At 47.6% G+C, this 26,632-nt stretch overlaps 2 protein-coding genes across 3 annotated transcripts; both read left to right on the top strand.

Moving 5' to 3' along the window:
* Positions 1–199: 199 nt before the first annotated feature.
* Positions 200–21,378, top strand: SPAG5 (sperm associated antigen 5). The gene is made up of 24 exons (XM_026517709.4): positions 200–386; positions 620–745; positions 6,040–7,124; positions 7,220–7,397; positions 12,122–12,196; positions 12,406–12,498; positions 12,591–12,725; positions 12,925–13,044; positions 13,168–13,260; positions 13,363–13,476; positions 13,844–13,937; positions 14,130–14,277; positions 14,356–14,458; positions 14,652–14,785; positions 15,225–15,360; positions 18,828–18,939; positions 19,107–19,193; positions 19,457–19,577; positions 19,676–19,787; positions 20,177–20,257; positions 20,425–20,580; positions 20,668–20,742; positions 20,874–20,954; positions 21,184–21,378. Exons 1-24 carry the CDS (start codon positions 336–338, stop codon positions 21,253–21,255), a joined length of 3,582 nt encoding a protein of 1,193 aa, XP_026373494.2. The 5' UTR covers positions 200–335; the 3' UTR covers positions 21,256–21,378.
* Positions 21,379–22,020: 642 nt separating this feature from the next.
* ALDOC (aldolase, fructose-bisphosphate C) lies at positions 22,021–25,703 on the top strand. 2 transcript variants are annotated; one of them, XM_026517707.4, is made up of 9 exons: positions 22,021–22,155; positions 23,230–23,351; positions 23,439–23,650; positions 23,802–23,856; positions 23,949–24,109; positions 24,232–24,315; positions 24,550–24,724; positions 24,855–25,054; positions 25,204–25,703. In XM_026517707.4, exons 2-9 carry the CDS (start codon positions 23,240–23,242, stop codon positions 25,297–25,299), a joined length of 1,095 nt encoding a protein of 364 aa, XP_026373492.1. In that variant the 5' UTR covers positions 22,021–22,155; positions 23,230–23,239; the 3' UTR covers positions 25,300–25,703. The 2 variants fall into 2 exon arrangements, with proteins under 2 accessions (XP_026373492.1, XP_044246682.1); XM_044390747.3 differs by lacking the exon at positions 22,021–22,155 and adding an exon at positions 22,670–22,795.
* Positions 25,704–26,632: the final 929 nt, after the last annotated feature.

Here is a 26,632-nt window from a genome sequence, read left to right as displayed (position 1 = left end):
AGCTACCTGGGTCCCCGCCCCGAGGTGAGGCCACAAAACCGGCCTGGTGCCTGGGGCGCTTCCAGCCCTCTAAGCCCCCTCCCGCGCTGGTTGGGGGGGGGGCGGGTGTCCGTCCGGCGAGCGCGTGCTGCCCGCGGGCGGGAGGGCGGGGGCGGAGCCTACGATGGCTCCGCCCCCGCCCGCCGGGCTCGAGCCGGGAGCGGACAGCTAGTCCGACGCACCCAGGCCCCCTCAGCCAATCGAGAGGCGCGGCGCAGGTTCAAATAAAGAAGGCGGGTGAACATGGCGTCTGCTCTTGGGTCTGGGAGGTGATCGATCCGCGTTCTGTGGTGAAAATGTGGCGGGTGAAAAACCTGAACGTTAGCCTGTCGCCTTCGCCCCAACCGGTGAGCAAGAGAACCTCAGGGACGGAGAGAGCTGGGTCGGGGCTTCGGGGGGGGGGGGACGCCGGTGTGTGTGGGGAAGGGGGTGTGTGTGGAGTCTATTACTGGTCCTGCCGCTTCAGCGCGACTGGTGTGGAAGTCTACCCTTCCTATTGCCCCAGAGCTTCTTGGAGAGGGAAGACGGGCCGGACCGGGCTGGGCCGACCCAGGCTTTCTCACACTCTCTGCTTTCTCAGGGAAAACCAGCTATGAGAGCTCCTCTTCGAGAACTTATCCTGCAGCCCGGTGCCCTCACCAACTCTGGAAAAGGGCCCCCGATATGCTCCTCGCCGACCTCAGCACTGTGCAAGCTGGGATTGCAGGTGAGATTCGCCTGGCCAGCTTCTCGACTGGGCTCTTTGCCGAGGTCGAGAGCTCAGAGGAACAGAGGGCCAAGGCTGGAACGTAATTAATAACGATAATGAAGTCTGCCTTAGTGACATCCATTTACAGCTATTCAGGCCAACAGAGAGGTGCCCTAGGGTGGTTAAAGGAAATCCACAGAGAACCCAGACCTCTATTTAGCTGTTAGTTTTTTTATCACTTCCTCCCCCGTTAAACCTTTCCCAAACTACTGAGAAATATCATCACTTTGATTAGTGGTTTCCCCTGACATGGGCTCGCACGCAGAGACCAGTCAGCTGCCATAGTGAGGCAATATCCACGTCCATTCCAAGAGGTAGTCAGAACTCTTCCTGGGATCAAGTTATAGAATCGCCCTCACTGAGTTGTACTTTTGTCCAAGTCTTGAGAGAAGTAGCCATGCAGAAACTGCTTTTCAGTTGTTGTAAAAACTTGCCAAAGAAGGAGATTGACCCCTTTATAAAGTTCCTCAAAGAAATTTCTTTTAGAACTTAACTGCCTGGGATGATTGTCTTCCTGAAGAAATTGCTAACCTTTTCTCTTTCTTTTTGATGAGGAGAACTATGTAGTTTACCATATTTCCCCTCTTTTTCTGGCTTCCAGAGAGCTCAGGGTCAAATTTGATCATCAGATATAGCTACTGTTACTCCTTGAAATAGGAAGATTTGCTTCCTTTTTCTTTTTTGGCTGTGATTTTGTATCTTATTAACCTGATCTATCGCTCTGTCTGTTCTTTTTCATGCAGCCTGAATTATTTTTAATATTTTTATTTTTAGTTATTTTTATTTTTTCTTTAGCAAGCTCCACACCCAAGGTGGGGCTCAAATTCAGGACCCCAAGTTCAAGAGTTGCATGCTCCACCGACTAACCCAGCCCACTGCCCCTTTGCAGTCTGAATTATTTTTGGAAGGAGATACTATATAAATAAAATAGATTAGAGGAGGAAAGAAGAATATATATTCTTGACATCCTGAATAATGGATGTATGAAGGTAGCAGCCTTTCTTGAAAACACTCTTAACACCTACTGGCCAATAGAACTTTCTGAGGGGCGCAGTCAGTTGAGCATCTGACTCTTGGTTTCCGCTCAGGTCGTCATCTCAGGATCATGGGATCATTGGTTTTGCACTCAGTGGGGAGTCTCCTTCCCCTCTGCCTTTCCTTCTGCCCCTCTCCCTGCTTGCTCACTCTTCCTCTCTCTAAAATAAATAAATAAATCTTTAAAAAAAGAAAACTTTCTGGGATAATGGGAATTTTGATAATATGTGCTGTCCAGTATGGTGGCTATGAATTATATGGCTGTTGAACACTTGAAAGGTGGTTAATGTGACTGAGAAACTAAATTTTTAGTTTTTTTTTAATTGTAATATACCATATTAGTACAGCATAGGTTAAAAAAAAAGTATCTAATGGGAACTGATCTTCACAGAACTTATAGAATTTAACCACAGCCATTTACTTTTTAAAATCTCTTTTAATTTTAAAGATTTTTTTTTTTAAAGATTTTATTTATTTGACAGAGAGAGGAACAGTGAAAGGAAAAACAAGCGGGTGACGGGGGGGTGGGGGAGGTGGGAGAGGGAGAAGCAGGCTCCCTACTGAGCAGGGAGCCTGATGCGGGGCTCGATAACAGAACCCTGGGATCATGACCTGAGCTGAAGGCAGATGCTTAACAACTGAGCCACCCAGGTGCCCCTAAATTTTAAAGATTTTTATTTATTTATTTGAGAGAGAGAGAATGAGAGAGTGAAAGAGAAAGCATGAAGGGGGAGGGTCAGAGGGAGAAAGAGACTCCCTGTGTGGGACTGGATCCTGGGACTCTAGAATCATGACCTGAGCTGAAGGCAATCTCTTAACCAACTGAGCCACCCAGGTGCCCTATTTTTTTTTTTTTTTTAATTTTATTTATTTATTTGACAGAGTGCACAAGCAGGGGGAGTGGCAGGCAGAGAGAGATGGAGAATGGAGAACCCACTGAACAGGGAGCCTGATGCAGGGCTCCATCCCAGGACCCTGGGATCATGACCTGAGCTGAAGGCAGATGCTTAACCGACTGAGCCATCCAGGCGCCCTGAATCACAGCTTTGTTGCACTTAGGAACATTAGCCAGAGGTGCCTGGGTGGCGCAGTCGTTAAGCATCTGCCTTCTGGTCAGGTCATGATCCCAGTGTTCTGGGATCGAGCCCCACATCGGGCTCCCTGCTCAGTGGGAAGCCTGCTTCTCTCTCTCCCCCACTCCTCCTACTTGTGTACTTGTCCCTCTCTCGCTGCCTCTCTCTCTGTCAAATAAATAAATAAAATCTTAAAAAAAAAAAAAAAGGAACATTAGCCAGCACTTCAGCACTCAGCACGAAACAGTGAAATTGCCAACAAAAAGGCACAAGAAATGTGAAAACATGGCACTAAATAGATCACTAAAAAAGCATCTGTTTACAGTATGATAGCTAAAACAAGAAGGAAAGGGGCACCTGGCTGGCTCTGTGGGTAGAGCATACCACTCTTTTTTTTTTTTTTTTTAAGATTTTGGTTTTTTTTTTAGTATATTTGTCAGAGAGAGAGAGAGTGCTTGAGCACAAGCGGGGGAGCAGTAGGCGTTGGGAGAAGCAGGCTCCCCACTGAGCAAGGAGCCCAATGCTGAACTGGATTCCAGGCCCCCAGGATCATGACCTCTGCTGAAGGCAGACACTTAACCAACTGAGCCCCCAGGTGTCCCAGAGCATTTCCCTCTTAATCTCAGGGTCCTGAGTTCAAGCCCCACATTGGGCCTGGAGTCTAGTTAAAAAAAACAAAGAACAACCCAAGAAGGTAAAAATGTTACTTTGTTCAACCTCAGGTGGAATGTGTGTTTTAGGTGATTTTTTTTTCACTGCTCTGTATGTACTTACAAATGATCACAAAAGGCTGCAATTATTGATTTTGAGGTTACAAATTTTAAATTTTAGTGCATAAGCAAATTCACGAATACCGAATCCATAAATAATGGGGATCAACTTTACATGTCTCTGCATGTTGCTTTTCTCATTTAACAATGTGGTGCTGGGGCACCTGGGTGGCTCAGGCGTTAAGCGTTGCCTTTGGCTCAGGGCGTGATCCCGGCATTCTCGGATCAAGCCCCGCATCGGGCTCCTCCACTGGGAGCCTGCTTCTTCCTCTCCCACTCCCCCTGCTTGTGTTCCCTCTCGCTGGCTGTCTCTCTCTCTGTCAAATAAATAAATAAAATCTTTAAAACAAAAACAAAACCCAAAACAATGTGGTGCAAATCCCTGTGCCCACTGGTGTAGAACTAATTCATGAGATACTATGATATGCATGAATCATAACTTATTCATAAATGGACATTGTTTTCTATTTTTTTTCTTCTACAACCAATGCTAATAAATATCAAGGAAACTTTTTTTTTTAAAGATTTTATTTATTTGAGAGAGCGTGTGAGAGCATGAGCGGGGGTTGGGGGGGAGAGGCAGAAGGAGAGGGAGAAGCAGACTCCCCACTGAGCAGGGAGCCCGATGCAGGGCTCCATCCTAGGACCCTGGGATCATGAGCTGACCCCAAAGGCAGACACTTAACCGACTGAGCCACCCAGGCACCCCAAGGATTTTTTTTTAATTGACATATAGTTGACATTATATTAGTTTCAGGTGTACAACATAGTGATTCAACAGCTTATGTACATTACAAAATGCTCACTTAGATATTTTTAATTTTAATAAATTTTGGCAGATTGCTATCTAAAATAGCTATTACGTGGGGTGCCTGAGTGGCCCAGTTGGTTAAGCCTCTGCCTTTGGCTCGGGTGGATGTTTTATGTTTTAAAGTTCATCCCTCTCTGTAAATGAAAGATTTCATGTAAGTCTGATTTTTTTTTGGTAAATAATTGGTCTTTCTATCTCAAGCTTCTAAAATAGTTTTATCTTTCTTAAATAGTTCAGTAATTTTATTTTTTCTTACCAGTCTTGCTTGGAATTTGGTGAGCCATTTCAATATGCAAACACTGGTCTTTCTTTACCTCAGAGAAATTTTCTTCTAATATTTGTTAATTAGTGCTTCCTGTCAGTGTTCTCTTTTTTCATGGAACTTCTTTTCTTCACATGTTAGGTTTACTGGATTTATCTTCCAATTCTTTTAGCTTTTGCCTAAGATTTACATTTCTTTGTATTTTTGTCTTTGCTTTAAGATATTCTTCCACTTGATTATCCAGGCCAATAATTACAGCCTCTGCTCTGATCATTGTCTTTCAATTCGTAATTTTACTGAAATTTTTTGTTTAAAAGTAATATTTATTATTTCCAGAAGGTCTTTGTGTGTGTGTGTGTGTGTGTGTGTGTGTGTGTTGTATATCCTCTTTTAATTCATTTTACTGAATTTGTTTAAAAGTAATTTTTACTATTTCCAGAAGGTCTTTGTGTATGTGTGTTGTACTCGAATCTTCTTACATTGTCATCTGTTTCTTCCATCAGCTGCGTTTTGTTAGGGTCTACTTTTTCTAACTATCTTAGGGTTTGTCCTTCCTCTGGCTACTAGATCTGTTTAAGTACATTCATATTTTCCTTTTCTTTTTCACTGAATCTCAGGACCAGCAACCCTTTAGATGGTAGAAGGCACAGTGGTCTTTGTTCCTGTGAACCAGCATGTGGGGAGCTGTCGGTCCTTTATAAGGGCACCAGAAGGAAGTCTCTGCTCTTCATTTTCCTCTGCTATGAAAGTTAGAGCTCTTCAAATGGGTTGAATGGATTCAACCCATGTGTTCAGGACACCTTCAGCTCTTGAGGCCAGGGAGACTAGGTCACTAGTACAGGTTGATGTTGCCCTTTTTCCTAGGATCCATGGATCTCTCTGGGCCCCAGCAAAACATTATACTAACTCTGGTCCCCAATTTCTCATCTATCCCAGAAGAGAGAAAATCTTGGAGCAACTCTAGAGTTTGGCAGAGCGTACCTAGGGATCCTGCCTACCCATTCCTCTAAAAGTGAGTTGGAGTTAGGATTGGAGATGAGTGAGGTCACATTCAAGCTGCCATCTCCCCAGGATATGGATAGATTATCTCAGCCTTGTTTATACTGTAGGCTGGTTCACTTGCAAGTTCCTTAGGTTTAGTTTAGGGTTTCTTTAGTGAGCAGCAAGGCTTAGCCAAGTTTTTACCTAAGCAGAGGTAATGAAAACTCTTCCCTTGAGTTCAGACACTATCCTGTACCATAATTATATGTTGGGAATGTGAATTGACTGCCTTGGTCAACTACTTTTGTTTTCTTTGGCAGGAAGGCAGCAACACCTCATCTCCACTGGATTTTGTCAATGCCAAGAGGACAGATTCCCCCCCAGAACAGTTCGGCCATCCCTCAAAGTGGCTAGAAGCTTGTCAACATGAATCAGATGAGCAACCCCTAGATATGAATCCCCAAACCAACTCTACTCCCAAAATATCTGAGGAAGCAGTAGATCCACTGGACAACAATGTGGTTAAAACCATAGTCCTTGTACCCTCTCCCGTGGGGCAGCAGCAAGATGTTGCACTTGAGGCTCATTTAGATACCATGACAGAGACAAATAGCATTTCTGCAGATGAGACTTTGAGGCCAGGAGATCTGCTAAGAGAGTGGGTGGCGGCCTGCAAAGAAGACAACTTCTCAGAAGTTGTTCCCACTTTGCCTGAGAAACCTATATTTCAGCATCCTCCATCCCACGTCTTGGAGTGTCTACCAAATCCTTGTTCTGAGCAACACTGCTCCAAAGAAAGCCTCAGAGGTGGTAGGACTGAGGCTGTGGCTGAGGACTTAGTCCCTTCTGAAAGTAACATCTTCTTGCCTTCCTCCATGCTCTGGCTCTCCCCTTCAACTGCCTTAGCAGCAGATTTCCCTGCCAGTCATGTAGACCCAGGGGAGGAAATTGTAGAGCACAGATCTATAGAAGAAAGAGAACTTAGCTTTCCCACACTCCCTGAGAAGGCTGAATTAGAAGATCAAGCACTTGTCTCATATACGGAAGATACTCCATCCACATGTCTGACCCCAAATCCAGGAGAAATGGAATCCCAGGCAGCTCCAGGCCCAGCAGTAGAAGATGCTGGTAGGGTTCTCATCTCTGATACAGGGCCTTGGATGTCCCCACTCGCCTGGCTGGAAAAAGATGTAAATACTTCGATCATGCTGGAAAGTCTCCGCCAGAGCTTATCCCTTCCCTCTGTGCTTCGGGATGCTGCGATTAGCACTACCCCTTTCCCTACTTGCTCGGTGGGGACTTGGTTTACTCCTCCAGAAGCACAGGAAAAGAGTACAAACACCTCCCAGGCAGACCCAGCAGGTATCAAGGATGGTACTTCTGAGACAGAGCACCTCTTATGGGGGTAAGTGTCCCTGTATCTTTGTGCCTCCGTTAACCTGGACCTGCTGCTCCCATCCCTTCTCTTTTCTTTCTTCTCCTCATGTTCTCTTGCTGCAGCAACCATCCTCCGGATCTGACTGCCTTATCTCGACATGACCTAGAAGATAACCTGCTGAACTCTCTTGTCATTCTGGAGGTTCTCTCCCGCCAGTTGCGGGCCTGGAAGAGCCAGCTGACTGTCCCTCACTCCGAAGTTCAAGACAGTAGCACACAGACTGACACATCTCCCAATGGGGTAAGAAGGCTCTTCCCAGTGGTCCCTCTTTAAAATATGTATAAAAGCTGAGGATCTGGAAAATCCCTTAAAAGCTGTGGGCGCACATTATACCCTTGGGATACATCACAATTTTCCAAGGGAATATAAGCAAGGAAAGTTTTAAAGGAATCAGTTTCTAGATCTTCATCTTCCACATGTACTCTTGACTAATTTTTTTCTTTCCTATTTCCCCATTCTCAGTGGCCTTGCCTACTTTACTAAAGAGCAGCGTATTTGCTACCTATGCTGAATCTTACATTGTGAAGGAATAGCAATCAAAGGACAACAGAAAATTTTTGTGTACATGCTGAGAAAGCAAATGGCTGCAATGATAATATAACACATCATTTTTGCATGCTTTCAACAAAATTGAAGGAAGACTTCAGTTATGTTTGTGGATCATTAAAAATTTTGATACAAATTCACTATTGAAATTTTTGGCCTGTATCTGTAAAGGTGTGCCTAGAATTGGGTGACATGCCCTCTTCTCTTTCTCCACTCCTACTTATTCCCATTATTTATGTGAAGTGGATTTTCAGTGCTTACATCTATAGGAAAGGAAAATCAGCATAGAATTGTTGCTGAGCCATGTCTTAGTGTAGGCATCACAGTAGTCAACAGACACATGAACTAGTAAGGGGAGGGAAGCGCTATCCATTTTATTGATGGACAATCCCCAATAAAATTTTACTGGGTGAAATGGACTTCTGTTGTTGCAGAGATATTGTTTAGTAATAGACTTTAAATATATTATAGACTTAAAATACATTACGTGAGGATAAAATTCTGAGAGGAGTAAAAATACAGGTTCAAGGAGGAAAAGGGATGATAAAAAATTTCTGACTCTTTTTTTTAAAGAATTATTTTTTGGGGGCACCTGGGTGGCTCAGTCGTTAAGCGTCTACCTTCGGCTCAGGGCGTGATCCCGGCGTTCTGGGATCGAGCCCCACATCAGGCTCCTCTTCTGGGAGCCTGCTTATCCCTCTCCCACTCCCCCTGCTTGTGTTCTCTCTCTCACTGGCTGTCTCTCTCTCCGTCAAATAAATAAATGAACTCTTAAAAAAAAAAAAAAAAGAATTCTTTATTTGAGAGGGAGCATGCGTGTGCACGCAAAAAGATGGGGAGAGGGAGGAGGAGAGAAAGAGACTCCCCCCTGAGGGTGGAGCCTGACGCAGGGCTTGATCTCACCACCCTGAAATCATGACCTGAGCTAAAATCAAGAGTCAGATGCTTAACTGACTGAGCCACCCAGGGGCTCCCAAATTTCTGACTTTTAGGAAGAGCTTGTTTGTGTGTTTAAAAAAAAAAAAAAAATTTATTTATTTATTTGAGAGAGAGAGTGCACACGAGCGATGACAGGAGCAGAGGGAAAGGGAGAGAGAGAATCCTTAAGTGGAGTCCCTACTGAGTACAGAACCCCATGAGATGATGACTTGAGCTGAAATCAAGAGTTGGATGCTTAACCAACTGAGCCACTCATGGGCCCCTGCTTATGCATATTTTAATGGGATCAAATAGGTATTAAATCATTATGGTATATGTAGTATTTATACCATTGGATATATTTAACAGTTTCATTCCAAACTATCGATATTTATTTATTTATTTGAATTTTATTTATTTATTTGAGAGAGAGAGAGAGCACACTGAGTGGGGAACCTGACGTGGGATTCAATCCCAGGACCCTGCAATCACGACCCGAGCCGAAGGCATACACTTAACCGACTAAGCCACCCAGGCACCCCTCAAACTATCAATATTTATAGCATGGTTGAAATTACAGCCTTTGTAACATTTTAAACTTAAGAGTGCTCAGTCTTTCAAAGTTGTTCTGCGGGGGGCCCCTGGTGGCAGAGCGGTTAAGCGTCTGCCTTCAGCTCAGGGCGTGATCCCAGCGTTGTGGGATCAAGCCCCACATCAGGCTCCTCTGCTATGAGCCTGCTTCTTCCTCTCCCACTCCCCCTGCTTGTGTTCCCTCTCGCTGGCTGTCTCTCTCTCTATCAAATAAATAAATAAAATCTTAAAAAAAAAAAAGTTGTTCTGCGGGATATGAGAGGAAAACAGTTTAAAGACCACTGTTTTAGACGACATTGGTTGTGACAGCACAGGCTGAGGAAGGAAGGGAATGGTGTCCAGGGAAGGAATTGAGAGCCTCAGTCTTGTGGCCTTTGAGGTAATGGGTGGCTGCTGCTAAGAAGAGACGGTCTCCAAATGCCCAAAGACCTTGGGTTGAAAATATCCTCAACATAATGACTTTACCTTTTGCCAGAATCCTGACCTCATTCCCCATCCCTGAGCTGTCCTCATACCCTCTTTCCCTGAAGCTTGCCAAATCCCTTTGGAGGCCACTGAGCCAGAGCCAAAGAGGGGCAATGACAGCACCTGCCGCCATTCCCCATCAAGGTGCCCTGTCCTTGCCGCTTGGCTGCCTCCTTCACACTAACCTCATCACTTGCCTGACTGCTCAGCTCTGAGCAGCAGGCGTGCCCTGTCCGGGGCTCATGGAGTACTGCGTGCCTTTCCGCAAGATGCAGTGGGGAATAATGGCTGCTCTGTGGGGGAGGGGAGCAGTGAACTCCGCAAGCTCTGTCTCCTTAAATCCAGACTGCTGCAACATCGTGACTCAGCACTGCTGCTCCCGCAGGTTTTCTCTCAGATGATGGCTGCCTTTCAGCGGTAATGATGGCTCCCCACTTTTCTCACAGAACTTGAGTCTCTGTATGGCTCTGCTGCCTTGAGATCATACTTTTCCACTCTACGTAGCATACTAATTTTTATCTGCACTAAGATAACGAATAGACAGAGAATGAGAAAATAAAAATGACTAAGAAATATTTGAGAAGGTTACTGGGAATCAAGAGAATTGGAAATTAAAACAATGAGATGCTATTTTTGTCTAACAAGATGGAAAAAATAAAATAGATAATGCTGGTTAAGTATTGTCCCATTGTCACTGGGACATGTGAATTGGTTCAACCTTTTTTGAAAGTAAGTAAAACCCTTAAAGTAATTCAAACTTTTTGACCCAGTAGTAGTTCTACTTCTAGGGATGTATCTTAAGGATAAGAAAATTCTGCATAAAGACAGTAGCTTTTTAAAAAATGATGAAAAAAGTGTAATGAAAAATTATGGTACACCATAAGATGGGATATTCTGCAACCTAATTTTAAAGTATGTTTATGAAGAGTTTTTAATAACATAGAAAAGAAGTATAACATAAGTCATGAGTTTTAAATAAGGAAATCAGAGTTCAGATAATTTCTGAGAGGCTTTGAGGTGAGGTGAGGTATCAGCAGAAGTTAAAAATGGGTGGTACTCTACTTTGATAGGTCTCCCTAAAGCAGATGTTCCAGTCTCAGGCTATTTCAGTGAAGAGAATGAATATAAATTCAGGGTTAAGTAACAGTATAATAAAATTAAGTAATAAAAGCGGGACCCCACATTTATTTATATGTTATAATCTCAGTTGTGATTTTCTTTTTTTTTTTTTTTTTAAGATTTTATTTATTTATTTGACAGAGATAGAGACAGCCAGCGAGAGAGGGAACACAAGCAGGGGGAGTGGGAGAGGAAGAAGCAGGCTCATAGCAGAGGAGCCTGATGTGGGGCTTGATCCCATAACGCCGGAATCACGCCCTGAGCCGAAGGCAGACGCTTAACCGCTGTGTCACCCAGGCGCCCCTCAGTTGTGATTTTCTTAAGCATCGCTGTCTTTCATTATACTTAAAACACTGTCAATATTAAGATCCATCCCAATTTTAGTGGCATTATTGTATAAAAAGATAATCATCTTGGAATTTATTGAATATGGTAGTTTTGTTTTTTTTTTAAGATTTTATTTATTTATTTGACAGATGGAGAGAGAGAGCACAAGCAAGGGGAGCAGCAGGCAGAGGGAGAGGGAGAAGCAGGCTCCCAACTGAGCAGGGAGAGCCCGATGCAGGGCTCCATCCTAGGACCCTGGGATCATGACCTAAGCCAAAGGCAGACACTTAACCGACTGAGCCACCCAGGCACCCTGAATATGGTAGTTTCTATCTAAATCAGTACTCTGCAACTTATTTTTTCTCCCTGACACCTGAGGGAAGTAATCTACTCCTTAGTTACAGCAAATCCCTATAAGCAAGAAAATCTCTGGTGTGGAGTTATATCAAAATCTTTTGGGGTAGTTGCTATACTGTGGGTTAAGAATCATTGCTCCAGGGGCCTCTGGGTGGCTCAGTCGGGTCTGACTGAGTGTCTGACTTTGGCTCAGGTCATGATCTCAGGGACCTGGGACCAAGTCCTATGTCTGGCTCCTCGCTCAGCGGGGAGTCTGCTTGACCCAGTCCTTTTCCCTCTGCCCTTCTCCCCACTCATGCTTGCACGCTCTCTCTCTCTCTCAAATAAATAAATAAAATCTTAAAAAAAAAAATCATTGCTCCAGGTGGTGAAATTATTAATAGCTTCTTTTTCCATTTTATTCACTCTGTATTTCCAAACTTTTACAATAAACAATGTCATCCTTATAGTTAGAAAGTTATTTTGAAAAGGAATTTTTTGCATACCTCTGGATTTTTTTCTGACTTTGCTTCATCGAGCTGTGAGCCTTGCTCCTGCTTTTAACGGGAGAAACTCCTGGATCTCGGCGGGTGGGAGGGGGAATGTGGTGCTGGTGGTGCATGTTGCCCATGCAAAGGGCACAATTTTGTTTCTCTGACTAGATAAGTAAGAAACCTCAGCATCTTCAGGAGAGCCAAGAGATTGGACAGGCTCTGCAGCAGGCCAGGAATGTCATGGTAAGTATTGATTGACCTTGTGCCATCTCTGGGTCTCCTGTGAAAATCAAGAATGGAGAATCCTGGGTGATTAGCAGATGGTGATATCTTCTCCCTATTGGGAGCTTGGAAATGGGGTCAGTGGTTTCCCCTCCCAGTATTCTTGCTTACTTCCTGCTTAGTGACTTTATTTGATCTCTGATCTAACCTAACCACCTTTCCCTCTACAGCAGTCATGGGTGCTGGTTTCTAAAGAGCTGATATCCTTGCTTCATCTATCTCTGTTGCATTTAGAGGAAGATAAAACTACTGTGAGTCAGGAGGTAAGCAGCATGAAGGTGAAGGCAGGGGCCTCTAGTGAGACTAAAAGTCCCAAAAAAGGAACGAGACGCAGTATCAGATTCTTATCTTGTAGTCTCGGCGTGCAGAAACCCTGGTCTCCTGCTGTTGTGACGTGTTGAAGAAATTGAAGACAAGGCTTCAGAGCCTCAAAGCAGAAAGGGAGGAGGCAAAGCACAAAGAGGAAATGGCCCTCAGAGGCAAGGATGCGGTAAGGTGCCAGGCCTTTGTTCCCAGATGTGGGAGGTCTCTTCTTCAGGGTTCCTGCAGGAACACAAATTCACTTGAGACACAGATGGGTGGCCTAAGAACTGCCTGCACTGGGGAATAATGAACTAAACTACTGGTGTGGTGGAGAGTTAGGGCTTTTTGCGCTCTTTTGCCCCTCTGCCCACCTCTTCCCTCAATAGGCAGAGGCTGTGCTAGAGGCTTTCTGTGCACACGCTAGCCAGCGCATCAGCCAGCTGGAACAGGACCTGGCATCCATGGGGGACTTCAGAGGCCTTCTGAAGGAGACCCAGGCCCAAATGGTAATTTGAAGGCATTTTCTTTCCTGGGATACATGCTGACACACTGGGAGGATGGCCATATCCCCCCATCTTGCTGTATCCAGAGGGAAGGGGTCCTCCCTATAGGCAATCCTTCTTGTGTAGGTAGGGCTTCATGCTGAGCAAGAAGAGGTGGCTCAGCAGACAGCGAGTCTGACTTCAAACTTACAACAGGACTGGATATCCATGCAATTGGATGTGAGTATATGGGGCCATCATACCACTCCTTTACTCACAGCCAGCCCTGTGAGGAGCCTTGCCTCAAACGTGCTCTCCTGACCTGCTTGCTTCCCCTGGTAGTATGTAACATGGACAGCCTTGCTGAGCCGGTCTCAACAACTCACAGAGAAACTCAAAGCCAAGAGCCAGCAGACCCTGCAGGAGCGTGATGCTGCAATTGAGGAAAAGCAGCAGGTACAAACCAGGAGTGGGGACTTCTTAGGCCTGGTGTCCTCCTCCTCCTCCGCAGAAGTCCTTTCTAATGAGTGGTATCATTAGCCTCTTATCCTGGACCTGCCCTTTTTCTACTCTGTGGGTTTGGGGACCAGCCAGATCCCTTCACTGTAGATGGCCTGGGGCCCAGTTGTTTCCTTTGCTCTTTAGCACCTTCTTCAGCTACTTTTCTCTTCTTTCTCCTGTTTACTGGAGACCTTATTTCTGCAGTGTTGCTGCCCAAGAGCAAGGTGCTTTGCTGTTCTGTCCAGAAAGAGAAGCTGGGCTGAGTCCTAGGATTCCTGATTCAGGAAGAACCATAGGAGAAAAATCTATCTTTTCTTACTAGGTTTCCAGGGAGCTGGAACAAGCTACTACCCATTTAGAGGACTGCAAAGGCCGAATAGAACAACTGGAGTTGGAAAACAGCCGCCTAGCAACAGGTAGGGGTGTGTGTGTGTGTGTGTGTGTGTGTGTGTGTGTGTGTACACGTACAAGCACAAGCCCTTGCGCCCTGCTGAAGCACGGAGGGTGGCGGTAGAGGGAGGAAGTGCTCTAAAGCACTTGTTACAGAGCAGAACAGGGAGGTTTTGGCCTGATGACTACATGGTGTCATTAGGATACTTTTGGTTTAGATCTCCAGGCTCAGCTGCAGAGTCTGGCCAGCATGGAAAGTCAGCTAAAAGAGCTACAGAGTCAGCACGCCCGTTGTACCCAGGACCTGGCCATGAAGGAGGAGCTGTTCTGCCAGCTTACCCAGAGCAATGAGGAGCAGACTGCTCAGTGAGTTACTGTCGGGTGATTGTGGCAGTCGGCACCCGTGATGTAGGACTGCTGGGATCTAATATAAGTCTCTGGCAGGTGGCAAAAGGAAGAGGTGGCACTAAAACACATGCAGGCAGAGCTGCAGCAACAACAGGCTGTCCTGGCCAAGGAGGTGCAAGACCTGAAGGAGACCCTGGAGGTGAGGACCGTGGCCGGGGGCAGGGGAGCTGGTAGCAGCGCGACTCCTACCTGATGCTATGGAAGTCAGGTTTGACACTGGGGACCAGAAAAAGCCTCTGTTCCCAGGGCTCTAAAATTTCCCACTTAGCCTCAAACCACCACCCCCCTCCACCCCCGGCTCCTTGCCTTCCTTCCTTTTCCTGTGTCCCCAGTTTGCAGACCAAGAGAATCAGGTTGCTCACCTAGAGCTGGGCCAGGTGGAATGTCAGTTGAAAACCACGCTGGAAGCACTCCGGGAGCGCAGCCTGCAGTGTGAGGACCTCAAGGACACTGTGGAGAACCTGAAGTAAGATTTCTACCTTTCTGTGCTTTGCCAACTAAGTGTGTATGTTTCCCAGAAGCACTTCGAGAAGCTAAAGTCTCCAAGAAGGGAATTGTGACAGGGTCCAAGAGGCTCTTGTTTTCCTTTTTTTTTTTTTTTCTTTAATGTTATTTATTCATTTGAAAGAGAGAGTGAGAGAGAGAATGAGAGCACGAGAAAGGGGAGGAGTAGAGGGAGAGGGACAAGCAGACTCTGCACTGAGTGCAGAGCCCAATACAGGGCTCGATCCCACAACCCTGAGATCATGACCTGAGCCAAAAACAAGAGTCAGACGCCCAACTGACTGAGTCACCCAGGCACCCCTTGTTTCCCTCTTTGAATGCAGCTCTGTGTGGGGATTTGGGAGAGTGAATTCAGAGAAGGTTGCCTGGTCTTTGGCTATTTTCTCTGTTCTTTATTTCAGGGCTAACCTGGCTAGCACCATAGCAGAGAACCAGGAACAACACCTGGAGAAGACACGCCAGTATTCCCAAGAGCTAGGGGTGCTGACTGAGCAACTACAGAGACTCACCCTCTTCCTACAGGGAAAACTAAAGAAGGTAGGATCCAGTATTCCTTCTCTCCCCTTCCAATCGTATCTTCAAACAAAGACAGTTTTATTCTTTCCTTCCCAATCTGTAGATCATTTATTTCCTTTTCTTGTCCTCCTGCATTAGCTAGAACTTCCACCATGATATGGAAAAGGAGGAGTAAAAGGGGACATCCTTGCCTTGTACCTGATCTTAGAGGGAAAGCTTGGACTTTCTCACCATTAAGTATGATGTTAGCTGCAGGCTTTTGTAGGTTGAGGAAGTTCTCCTCTATTCCTAGTTTACGAGAGTTTTTCCAGTTGTATCTTTGTTGTATAGAATGGTCTTCCTAAAACGCTACTTTTGTTCCCTCTCCGACCTTCATTGACTTTCAGTCACCTACAGGACTTCATCCTGTCACTCAAACTTTTCTTCATCTGTCTCCTGCCTCTCTATTATGAATCCTTTACTCCCAACTAGACTGCCTGTGTACTACGTACATGCCCCATCTCTAGTCATACCCAGAACTGGGCTGATACCATACCCATTTTCCTTTGCCTTTGAACTGGAAATACCTTTTCTTTTCCTTATCCTCCCTATTCCACCTTCTTTGAAATGTTCCAGAATCACATGGACTCAGTGATCTCCTGCTATATTCCTCATGAACTTACCCTCCTTTTGCTCTTGCATTAGTTTTCCTCCCATGTCTGTTCTCTTCAACAGATTATGTTTAGGGGCACCTGGGTGGCTCCGTTGATTAAGCGTCTGCCTTTGGCTCAGGTCGTGATCCCAGGGTCCTGGGATCGAGTCCTGCATCCAGCTCCTTGCTCAGCGGGGAGCCTGCTTCTCCCTCTGCCTGTGACTCCCTCTGCTTGTGCTCTCTCTCACGCACTCTCTCTCTCTGACAAATAAATAAAATCTTAAAAAAAATTTAAAAACAGATTACGTTTAAAGAAAGCAGATGGAACGCCTGGGTGGCTCAGTCAGTTAAGCATCCAACTCTTGATTTCAGCTCAGGTCATGATCCCAAGGTCATGAGATCAACTCCCACATTGGGCTCCACGCTCACTGGGGAGTCTGCGGGAGATTTTCTCTCTCTCCCTCTCACTCTGTCCCTCCCCCTGCACTCACTCGTGCTCTCTCTTTCTCTCTCTCTCAAATAAATAAATAAATATTAAAAAAAAAAAAAAAAAAGCAAGCAGAAATTTACCCTTGCTTCTTTGGCTTTCCCACAGGGCACACTACACAATAAATTGTTGATATCTTTCAGAATAGAGTTAATTAGCTTATTCAATATTGAAAGCTACAACCAAGATCCTGAAATCTGGAAGGGCTTATGATCTGACCCTAGTCTGTGCCGAGCACGGGAAATGTGAAAGAATCCACAGTCTTGCAGGGAAGACAAGTGTAAACTTGACATCTTCATTTATGATCATGGTAGAGGTCTGCATGGAGAAAACATCAGTTATACCTTTGAGAGTTAGCATGTCTTCTCAAAGCAGGTGATCCTTGGGCAGACTCTTGAGGTTTGGAAGTTTGTAGGGTGGGGCGGGGGCAGGGTTATATAGGAAGGTCTACTAGGCAAAGGGAATGGTCTATGAAAGTCAGGGAGGCACTGTGTGTCCTTTTTTGTAGTGTCTACCTTGTAACATGACCTGGGTTGGGTGCTGGGGCTACAGGTGAACAAGGCAAGGCCCTGCTCATATGGAATTTGGCAAGCTCTTCAGTATAGGAGTTATATGGGGCAAGAATGATAAGGAAACAAGACTAGAGAAGTAGACAGGAGGCCTGAAGCCTTGAACTAATGGCAGTTATAGAAGGGGTAGAGAGAAAGGATGGACTGGATGAATTCAATACATGTTTGGAAAATAGAAGTAATAGAACCTGGTGACCAATTTGGTGTGGGAGTAAGGTGGAAGAGTGAATTATGATCTCTAGATTGTTGGAAAGATGATACTTTCTAGAACTGGTATAAAGTACAGTATATATATATTACTATTATACTATAAAGTACAATGTAATATTTTTGCCTTTTCAAGCCATGTCACCACTGTCTTAACAACTCAACTCTGCCTGTGTAGCTCAAGAGCAGCCATAGACAATATGTAAAAAAATGTGTATGACTATATTTCAATAAAACTTTATTTACCAAAACAGGTGGCAGGCCAGATTTGAACTGCAGGCTGTAATTTGCTGCCCTCCCAAGGCCCTCACCCTAGGATCGTAAATACAGGAGGAGGAACAGATTTTTGGTGGGATGGGACAGGGAAAATGGTGCGGTCCGCTTTACACATACTAAATGTCGGGTGAGGGGCTCCTGGGTGGCGCAGTGGTTAAGCGTCTGCCTTCGGCTCAGGGCGTGATCCCAGCGTTCTGGGATCAAGCCCCACATCAGGCTTCTCCGCTGGGAGCCTGCTTCTTCCTCTCCCACTCCCCCTGCTTGTGTTCCCTCTCTCGCTGGCTGTCTCTGTCAAATAAATAAATAAAATCTTTAAAATAAATAAATAAATAAATGTCGGGTGAACTATGGAGCATTCTGGTAGATTTCTCACAGGCAGTTGAGCCTTTGGGTCTGGTGATTGGGAAAATAATACGCTTGAGAAAGACAGATTGAAAGGTCACCCACGTAGAAGTGGATGTTTTTATGGAGTTCCCAAGGCAAGGCCACCTGGGGAATGGATTAGAGTATAAAGAAGGCCAAGCATGAACTAAAAGGAGTCCAACAGTTTAAGGAAGGACCTATGGATAGAGAGAAGAAATAGAAAGGTATGAGGCCTACATATGAAGGAGAGAGTCATGTCCCAGAAGCTGAGAAAAGGAAGTTTCTAAAAGAAGAACTTGGTCATTGGTTATCAAATAGGTCAGGTAAAACAAGAGCTGAAATGTGTCTGTTGAATTTGAAAGTAAGGATGGTATTGGTGAAACAATTTTGGTGGAATGGTGAGGCAGAAGACTGTGTGTAGTGGGTGAGGGAGTCAATAGATGGTGAGTAATAGATTAGGCAGGAAATGTAAGCTGCTTTATCTTTTTCTTAATTGGAAGGGAAAGAGAAAAGCCTGTTTGAAAATGGAATTTAAAGGGTACCTGGGTGGCTCAATCGGTTAAACATCTGCCTTCGGCTCATGATTCTGGAGTCCCGGGATCGAGCCCCACATCAGGCTCCCTGCTCAGCAAGGAGTCTGCTTCTCCATCTCCTGCTCCCCCTGTCTGTGCTCTCTCTCCCTCTCTCTCTCTCTTCTCTCTCTCTGTCAAATAAATAAAATCTTTAAAAAAAATAAAAATGGGATTTAAGCTAAAAGATGGTTTCTGTTTTTAATTGTTGTTATTTTAGTGAGAGAATTAAGTTCAGGGAAAGGAGCTAATTGAGAAGGTGCTGATAGAGAATAAAGGGAGTAGATAGAACAGCATTCCAGAGGAGGTGGCTGGTGGGTACCTGGAAGTTCAGGAAAACACTAACCCTTGAAGAGCAGCTCATCACGTTTCTCCTTTACCCTTAGGCTGAACCAGAGACCCCCCTGCTAAGCACAGCCTGTGCTCCTGCCCAGGAATACCCTCCGCCTGCCGACAGTGCCTTCTTGGGAAGCGTCTTGACAGCAATGGCAGATGAAGGTTAAAGGCCCTGGGATTTAAGGGCGGGAGAGTTGTGGCCCTGCCCCTCATATCTTTAGCTATAGAAGATGCCTACCAATAGACTTCTCTCTCCCTGGCTTCTATTATGGCAGACCCTTGACAGGGTCACCAGAGGGGCTCTCTACCTTGGTTGGTTTTTGTTTTAGAGCCAGAAGCAGCTCCTGTGCCCTTGCTTGGAAGTGACAAGAGTGCTTTCACCCGAGTAGCATCAATGGTTTCCCTTCAGCCTACAGGTTAGGATGGGCTCCAGGGATCCTGCCTCATTTCTAGATCTGGTACTAATGATAAAGACTAAAACAGTGAGAAGTAATTTGCTCTAAAAACCTCAATTTTACGTGGGCTCATTTTATTTCTGCCTTTTGGGATCTGCAGTGTTCCGGAAATTCAAATCCTATGGGTGGGGAACATGGATAAGAGTTGTGGCGATGATGGCTACACACACTTCTTCCTTCCAATGCCAAAGGGCTCTGCCTCTAGCTAGGACTTGCTCTTTCAGAGATCCCAGGCATGGAGAAGAGCCTGGCAGAAATGGGTACAGTGACTCTGGAGCTTCAAAGCCTGTGTTCCCTGCTGCAAGAGTCTAAAGAAGAAGCCGTCAGGGCTCTGCAGCAAAAGATGTGAGTGGAGGACAGTCTTGATTAGACAGCTCCTTATGTCAAAGGCCCAGCCAGTGCCTGAGAGGACAGAAATAATGCTGAATTTTTCCCTCCCCTAGTTGCGATCTGCAGGCTAGGCTACAGGCCCAGGAAGAACAGCATCAGGAAGCCCAGAAGGCAAAGGAGGCAGACATAGAGAAGCTGAACCAGGCCTTGTGCTTGCGCTACAAGGTGAAGGAGGCGCCTAGAAGTGGGGCGATGAAGAACTGGGGCAGCTCCACCGGTCCACTGGGAACCATGGTCTCTCCAGGAATCTGGGTGGTGGGGATTTTCCAATCATTGCCCTAGTTTTGCCCTTCCTGGGGTCAGACATTTCACATGTTTGGGAATTAGCTATGGGCTGAGCCATCTCCCAGGCTGACCTAGAAGTCAGGAACTCTGGCAGAACTCTCTCAACACTGAAATGCACCTTTCCTAATGTAGCCCTAGAGGAAGAATTGGAGTGTTATCAATTGGTATTATTGGAGCTGAACATGGGTCAGACACTAAACCCTATTTCCTCGCAAGGGCTGCTAAGAAGCCAGCTCTCTCAGTGCTTCCTACCTCCCTTTCCCTCACAGAATGAAAAGGAGCTCCAGGAAGTGATACAACAGCAGAACGAGAAGATCCTAGAACAGATAAACAGGAGTGGAGAGCTCATAGTACGTTCAGGATGATCCCTGGCCCTCTGCCTTCTGTGTCCCTGATGGCTAGAATCTCAGATTTGGTGGAAATTGGATCCCTGGTCTACCCTTGTTTACCACATGGGATAAGAAGGGTAGAGAGGCCCTTTGAGGGCTACTGGATACCTCTCCATTCTTATCCTCAGAGCCTTAGAGAGGAGGTGACCCAGCTCACCCGCTCACTTCGGCGTGCGGAGACAGAGACTAAGGTGCTGCAAGAGACCCTAGCAGGTCAGCTGAACCCCGACTGTCAGCCTATGGCCACTAACTGGATCCAGGAGAAAGTGTGGCTCTCCCAAGAGGTGAGAGGTGACTCAGGGTTAGCAGAGAAGCTGGGCAGCTGGCGGGAACCCTAGGCTGTGCCTCTGCTGATCTGGACATATCTACAGGTGGACAAGTTGAGGGTGATGTTCCTGGAGATGAAAAATGAGAAGGCAAAACTCATGGTCAAGTTCCAGAGCCATGTAAGAATCCCCATGCCATTCCAGGGCCATTTCCCACTACTACTAGCAAGTGCTCTGCCATTTTTTCCTTGCCCCACAAGCTATGCTATTCTTTTGAGTGTAGGACTTAATGCAACCTATTTGTTTTCTAGAGAAACATACTAGAGGAGAATCTTCGGCGATCTGACAAGGAGTTAAAGAAACTAGATGACATTGTTCAGCATATTTATGAGGTAAAGGAGGTTGGGAGTTGATGCCACTAAGGCGTCTGGCATAGGGCCTGACCCCGGGAAGTACTCATGAGCATCGCTCTGGTTCCCAGCCTGTGCCGAGCGCTGGGTCTGACTCACTGTTGCAGGCGTCTCTGTGGCTTCTGCTTTCTCCCCTCTGACTCAGTTGGTGCTTCCGGGGGCTGGGAGCCTTGGACTTGTGACCCTGAGCTGCCTTTTTGCCTCTTCCCAGACTCTGCAGTCCATCCCAGAGGTTGTGAGGGGTTGCAAGGAGCTACAGGGATTGCTGGAATTTCTGAGCTAAGAAACTGAAAGCTGGAATCTGATTCACCCTTTTTGACCTGCAGTACTCCCTTACCCCAACACCAGGACCAATGGACAAAGAACTAGCTATGTTTAATGCTATTTAAATAAAATATATTTAATGTATTTCTTCAAATTCACTGAATCCTATTTTTTGGGTGTGGGAGGTGGATGAGGTTAGAGAAGCTTATTGGCCCTCCTGCCTGGACACCCTCCATACAACCCTCCTGCTGCATCTAGAGCCAAAGTTGGCTGCCCCTCCTCCCCGCTCTTGCTTCCTCAAATACTCTGGGCACTGGACTGCTTGTTCCCTGGCTCTTAGCCTGGGGGTAGGACAGACAAGGATTCATTCTCTTACCTTCTCCATCCCCCTCTAGGCTAGGTCCTGGTAAATAAGGGGGTAAAGACAGAGAAATTCAGTTCCTACTTCCTGCCCCAGACTGCCACATTTTGTTGGTGCCTCTGTCTCTTTACCCCACCAGTTGTTACTATTTAGGTGACTCTCCTTCACCAGACCAGGCTCTGTGCCCAACATCCAGCCCGGTGGTAAAGGCAATTGTGGCAGAAAGGAGGGCAAGGCCATTTCTTGCCTCCGGGGCCCCTGGTGGTAGGGCTCCAAGAGGTGGGAGGGGGACAACAGCCTCCAAGAACCTGGCGGGGTAGTCACTCCACCTCGTCGCCCCGCCTCAGTGGGCGTGGCTCGGCTGAGGCACCAGTCCGGGGAGGGGGCGTGGCCAGGGCGGGGATGTGCCCGCCCCTCGGGGGAGTCACGTAGCTCTGCAGCATCCGCAGCCTCATTTACAGGACCCTGAGCTACAGCCACAGCTGTTGCCGACCTGAATCCGCGCTGTTCCCGTGGCTGCTGCCGCCGGTAACTCACTGCGCACCTCGCTGCACACAGGTGAGGCCTCGGGCGAGGCGGGAGCTGCTCAGCATCTCCCCTTCCTCTCCCTAACTCTTCCATCACATCCTTGCCCTGCTCCGAGGGTCCTTGGATGTGCCTTCTTAGCTCTCTTCTTAATCTTCTCTTGTTTCTGTCCACTTGGAAACCCTGTGATTCAGCCTCTCCCACAGTACCCCTTCCTCTTAGCTCTCACACCCGGACCTCAGCTTCTCTAATCCCAAGTCTTCCTCTGCCTACTGGATTTTTCCTGGGGGTCAGCCTCTACCGCCCAGCCCATTTTCATTTTAGCCTGCTCCCTCTCTTAGGCTAAGTTCCCTGTCCAGTTGTTTTGCCTACTCTGTCCCCCCCATTTAGGTCTTTCCCCTGGCTAGTTAGCCTGTCTCTCTGTCACCTCCCTCCAGGTCTCCCTGCTCCTTCCTCCCTTTCTCAGGCCCTCTACTCACTCCTTGCAGCTCTGATCCTCTGGTCCCATCTGGCTGCAAAGGCAGCCAGGTTTGGGGTATGGGAAAGAAGAGGTTACAGAAGCCTATGGCAGTTATTTGCACCACTCCTGCTCCCCATTTGTCCCCCACTTTTCCTCCAGAAGCTGAGGGAAGAGGGGTGATAGGTACTTCTGCCTCATTCTGAAGCCTTGGAAGTAAGTACGCTTTCCCTAGGGGCCCTGCTGAAGATGATAAAATGGAAGTTGGAAAGGCCAGGGCTTATGCCCTACCTGAAGGGGCCAAATTCAGTGAAAGAAGGACTGGATCTTTGGGCAGTAGTTTCACAAGAAGACCTGTAGCTTCAGAGCTGCTCACCTCCCCACCCCCACCCTGCATCTTTCCCCAGGGCTGGGAAGGGTGCCCACCAGGGACAAAAGGAGATGCGGGAACTGGGGCCCTAAGCCTGCTAGCTGTCAGAGGGATTGGTGCCACTGTGTTGCCCAGGACCCATGCCAAGGACTCCTGCCTTGTTCCTAGCTCCATGCTTGTTGGGAGGTGGGGGGAGACCATTTGGCCCATATGGCCAGGAGAGGAAACAGGGGAGGTAGTAGGTCGGGTCCAGCTTTTATATCTTTTCTCTATTCCACAGAGCTGTCACCATGCCTCACTCGTACCCAGCCCTTTCTGCTGAGCAGAAAAAGGAGTTGTCTGACATTGCCCTCCGGATTGTGGCCCCAGGCAAAGGCATTCTGGCCGCAGATGAGTCTGTAGGTAGGTGGGGGCCTGTGGCTATGTTGGGTAGAGGTGGCCAGAGAGCCCTGGGGATGAGCTTGCTACCCCTCTTTTGTTTGCCCCCAGGCAGCATGGCCAAGCGGCTGAGCCAAATTGGAGTGGAGAACACAGAGGAAAACCGCCGGTTATACCGCCAGGTCCTGTTCAGTGCTGATGACCGTGTGAAGAAGTGCATCGGAGGTGTCATCTTTTTCCATGAGACACTCTACCAGAAAGATGATGATGGTGTTCCCTTCGTTCGTACCATTCAGGATAAAGGCATTGTCGTGGGCATCAAGGTGCAGCCACTGGCCCTCGATGGGGGCCGAACATGGAAATAGATGTGTGTGTGTGTGTGTGTGTGTGTGTGTGTGAGAGAGAGAGAGAGAGAGAGAGGTGACAAGGGGAATCCTGCCTGGGTTCAGCCCTCTGCCTCTGTTTTCCCTACAGGTTGACAAGGGTGTAGTGCCTCTAGCGGGGACTGATGGAGAAACCACCACTCAAGGTACAGGATGGGTGGGTGAAGACCACAGGGTTGTTGGATGGTTGTTGCTGGCAAAGAGGGGCAGAGTGATGAGGCTGGCACTATGCCTGCAGGGCTGGATGGGCTCTCGGAACGCTGTGCCCAATACAAGAAGGATGGTGCCGACTTTGCCAAGTGGCGTTGCGTGCTGAAAATCAGTGAGCGCACACCCTCAGCACTTGCCATTCTGGAGAATGCCAACGTGCTGGCCCGCTATGCCAGCATCTGCCAGCAGGTGTGTGCATGTTTGTGTGAGGGGGTCAGATGGGTGCCCTGTGCCTAGTGGGGAGAGGGTTACGAGGGGTTTCTCCCCTCCTACTTAGTGCCCCTCCCAAGCTACTCTGCTCTTACCTACAGAATGGCATCGTGCCTATTGTGGAACCTGAAATCCTGCCAGATGGAGACCATGACCTCAAACGTTGTCAGTATGTTACGGAGAAGGTGAGTCCAAACCTAGGCACAGACACATCCTGCAAGGACAGCTTCATGGGGGAGCGTATTCCCCATAGTCCCTGGCTCAGATGCAGGCACTTTCCCCAAGCACTCTTTACACTGTCCCAGAACACACCTGTGAGTTTTAGCCTGTGCTGACCCTCACAGTCATGCCCACCTTCCCCTAAAAAGGGTGCACTGAGCAGAGGCCCTGAACCTTAGTAAACCTCCTCTGATCGCCAGGTCTTGGCTGCTGTGTACAAGGCCCTGAGTGACCATCACGTGTACCTGGAGGGGACCCTGCTGAAGCCCAACATGGTGACCCCTGGCCATGCCTGTGCCATTAAATATAGCCCAGAGGAGATTGCCATGGCAACTGTCACTGCCCTGCGTCGCACTGTGCCCCCAGCTGTCCCAGGTACTACCCTGCTTCCTAACTTGCTCCTGTCCCTAAGACCCATTCTCAGGGTCTTATGGCCTTCATGTGTCCCGTACCCTGGAAAAATAGGGAGTTGCCCAATCAGTTTGTCTTCTCTTCTCTACCCTAGGAGTGACTTTCCTGTCTGGGGGTCAGAGTGAAGAGGAAGCATCGCTCAACCTCAATGCTATCAACCGCTGCCCCCTTCCTCGGCCCTGGGCCCTCACCTTCTCCTATGGGCGTGCCCTTCAGGCCTCTGCCCTCAATGCCTGGAGAGGACAACAAGACAATGCTGGGGCTGCCACTGAGGAGTTCATCAAGCGGGCTGAGGTCGGGAGCTAGAGGTGGTGGTTGTGGGACAGGGATATAGCTAGGCAGGAGGGCAGCGCCCAGAGACTATAGCCTGGGCAGGGTTTGGCACCTGTGGGCGGCGTCAGCCCACTTACTCCACCTCCCTCCCACCCCCCACCCTTCTGCAGGTGAACGGGCTTGCGGCCCAGGGCAAGTATGAAGGCAGCGGAGAAGATGGTGGAGCAGCAGCACAGTCCCTCTACATTGCCAACCATGCCTACTGAGTATACATTCTGCACCACAGCCCTTGGCCTGGCCGCCTGCACCCTGTTGCGCCTATAGTTATGCCAGGGCCAAATAGCCATGCAGAGCAGAGATGCCTCCATCCAGCACTGAGTCATCTTCCCTTCCTTGTCCTTCCCTCCCCTCTCCCATTGCTGCACCTGGGACCATTGGATGGGAGGATAGGGCACTCCTTGTGACTGAGGGCAGGAGAAGTTGCTAGAAGTCAGAGCAGGACACCTGGGTTTCCCCCTGCCTCCGCCAGCCCCCACAATTTCCCCATGATGTGGTAGCTTCTCCTTGGGCTTTCCTTGCCTTCCCTGTCTCCTGGGATCAGAGATTAGGACACCAGACATGACTCATGCCTTGGGTACATACCACATAGCAAATAAATGGTAGCAAAACATGCTACTTTGTCTGTCTGTTTTACACCTCAAATTCCCACCTCAGTTTCTGATTTCTACTGACTGTCTCTGGGCCCTCTGCCTGTGAAGGTGGGGAGGGTAGGTTTTGAGTTTTACTGGGCTTTAAGTTTATGGGGGAGGGGCACACCCAGTCACCATTCCCAGCTCAGGCTCTTGCTGGTGATGTCCAAGGCTGGAGTGTGGACAGTGTGGAGGGCAGCAGGTCCTTCAGGGACTGCCACCTCAGAGGCATTAGGTTGCAGCTGAAGGATGGAGTAAGACAAGACTTGTGCCATTCCTGAAGGCAGCTTTTGCACAGAGCCCAAAACTGGGATAAGGGGATGGGAGTCTCTCACTTCTCTGTGTTGAACCCCGCCGGGGCTTGACACATTCTGCTGGGGGTCCACACCCGGGGGTGGGCACTGCAGGAGCAGTACCTGGGCTCCTGCCCAACATGGAAAAGCCCCAAGGCTCAGGACTGCCAGACGGAGCAGGGTATCTAAGAGGTTGCCAGGGGCTATTGCCCATTCCCATTTGGGGTAGATGAGGGCACAGAGAAAGATGATTTGAGGGTCTGGACAAGGGTAGACCTGGTGAGGTTGTGTGCTAAACTTTGACCACTTGGCTGGGGCGTGGGGTACACCAAACACCTGGGTCTGTGAAGGGATGAAACGATGAGAGAACCTGCTAGGTGTGTTCTGTGTGAACTGGGGAGGCCATGCTCTGTGGAAAGTGCTCCACCCAGCTAATTATTGCAATATGGGATTATAGGCCCAGTATGACCTGCCCTTAAATTAATAAAAAGAGGTAACACTTACATAATACTTTCTTTTTCAAAGATTTATTCATTTGAGAGAGGGAGAGAGTGCTTGGGCAGGGTAAGGGACAGAGGGAGAGGGAGAGAGAATCTCAAGCAGGCTCCCTGCTAAGT

The sequence above is a fragment of the Ursus arctos genome, unplaced genomic scaffold (assembly GCF_023065955.2).
Source record: "Ursus arctos isolate Adak ecotype North America unplaced genomic scaffold, UrsArc2.0 scaffold_24, whole genome shotgun sequence".
Lineage (NCBI taxonomy): Eukaryota > Metazoa > Chordata > Mammalia > Carnivora > Ursidae > Ursus > Ursus arctos.
The sequence above is the reverse complement of the archived record's forward strand: the minus strand, read 5'-3'. Positions and strand labels throughout refer to the sequence as shown.

Coding starts and splice junctions, on each gene's coding strand:
- SPAG5 (XM_026517709.4), top strand. CDS start 336: ATGTGGCGGGTGAAAAACCTGAACGTTAGCCTGTCGCCTTCGCCCCAA. Junction 19,578..19,675: donor AGGGCTCTGCAGCAAAAGAT/GTGAGTGGAGGA, acceptor TCCCTCCCCTAG/TTGCGATCTGCAGGCTAGGC. Junction 20,743..20,873: donor TGGTCAAGTTCCAGAGCCAT/GTAAGAATCCCC, acceptor TTTGTTTTCTAG/AGAAACATACTAGAGGAGAA.
- ALDOC (XM_026517707.4), top strand. CDS start 23,240: ATGCCTCACTCGTACCCAGCCCTTTCTGCTGAGCAGAAAAAGGAGTTG. Junction 23,352..23,438: donor GGCCGCAGATGAGTCTGTAG/GTAGGTGGGGGC, acceptor GTTTGCCCCCAG/GCAGCATGGCCAAGCGGCTG. Junction 24,316..24,549: donor GTCAGTATGTTACGGAGAAG/GTGAGTCCAAAC, acceptor TCTGATCGCCAG/GTCTTGGCTGCTGTGTACAA.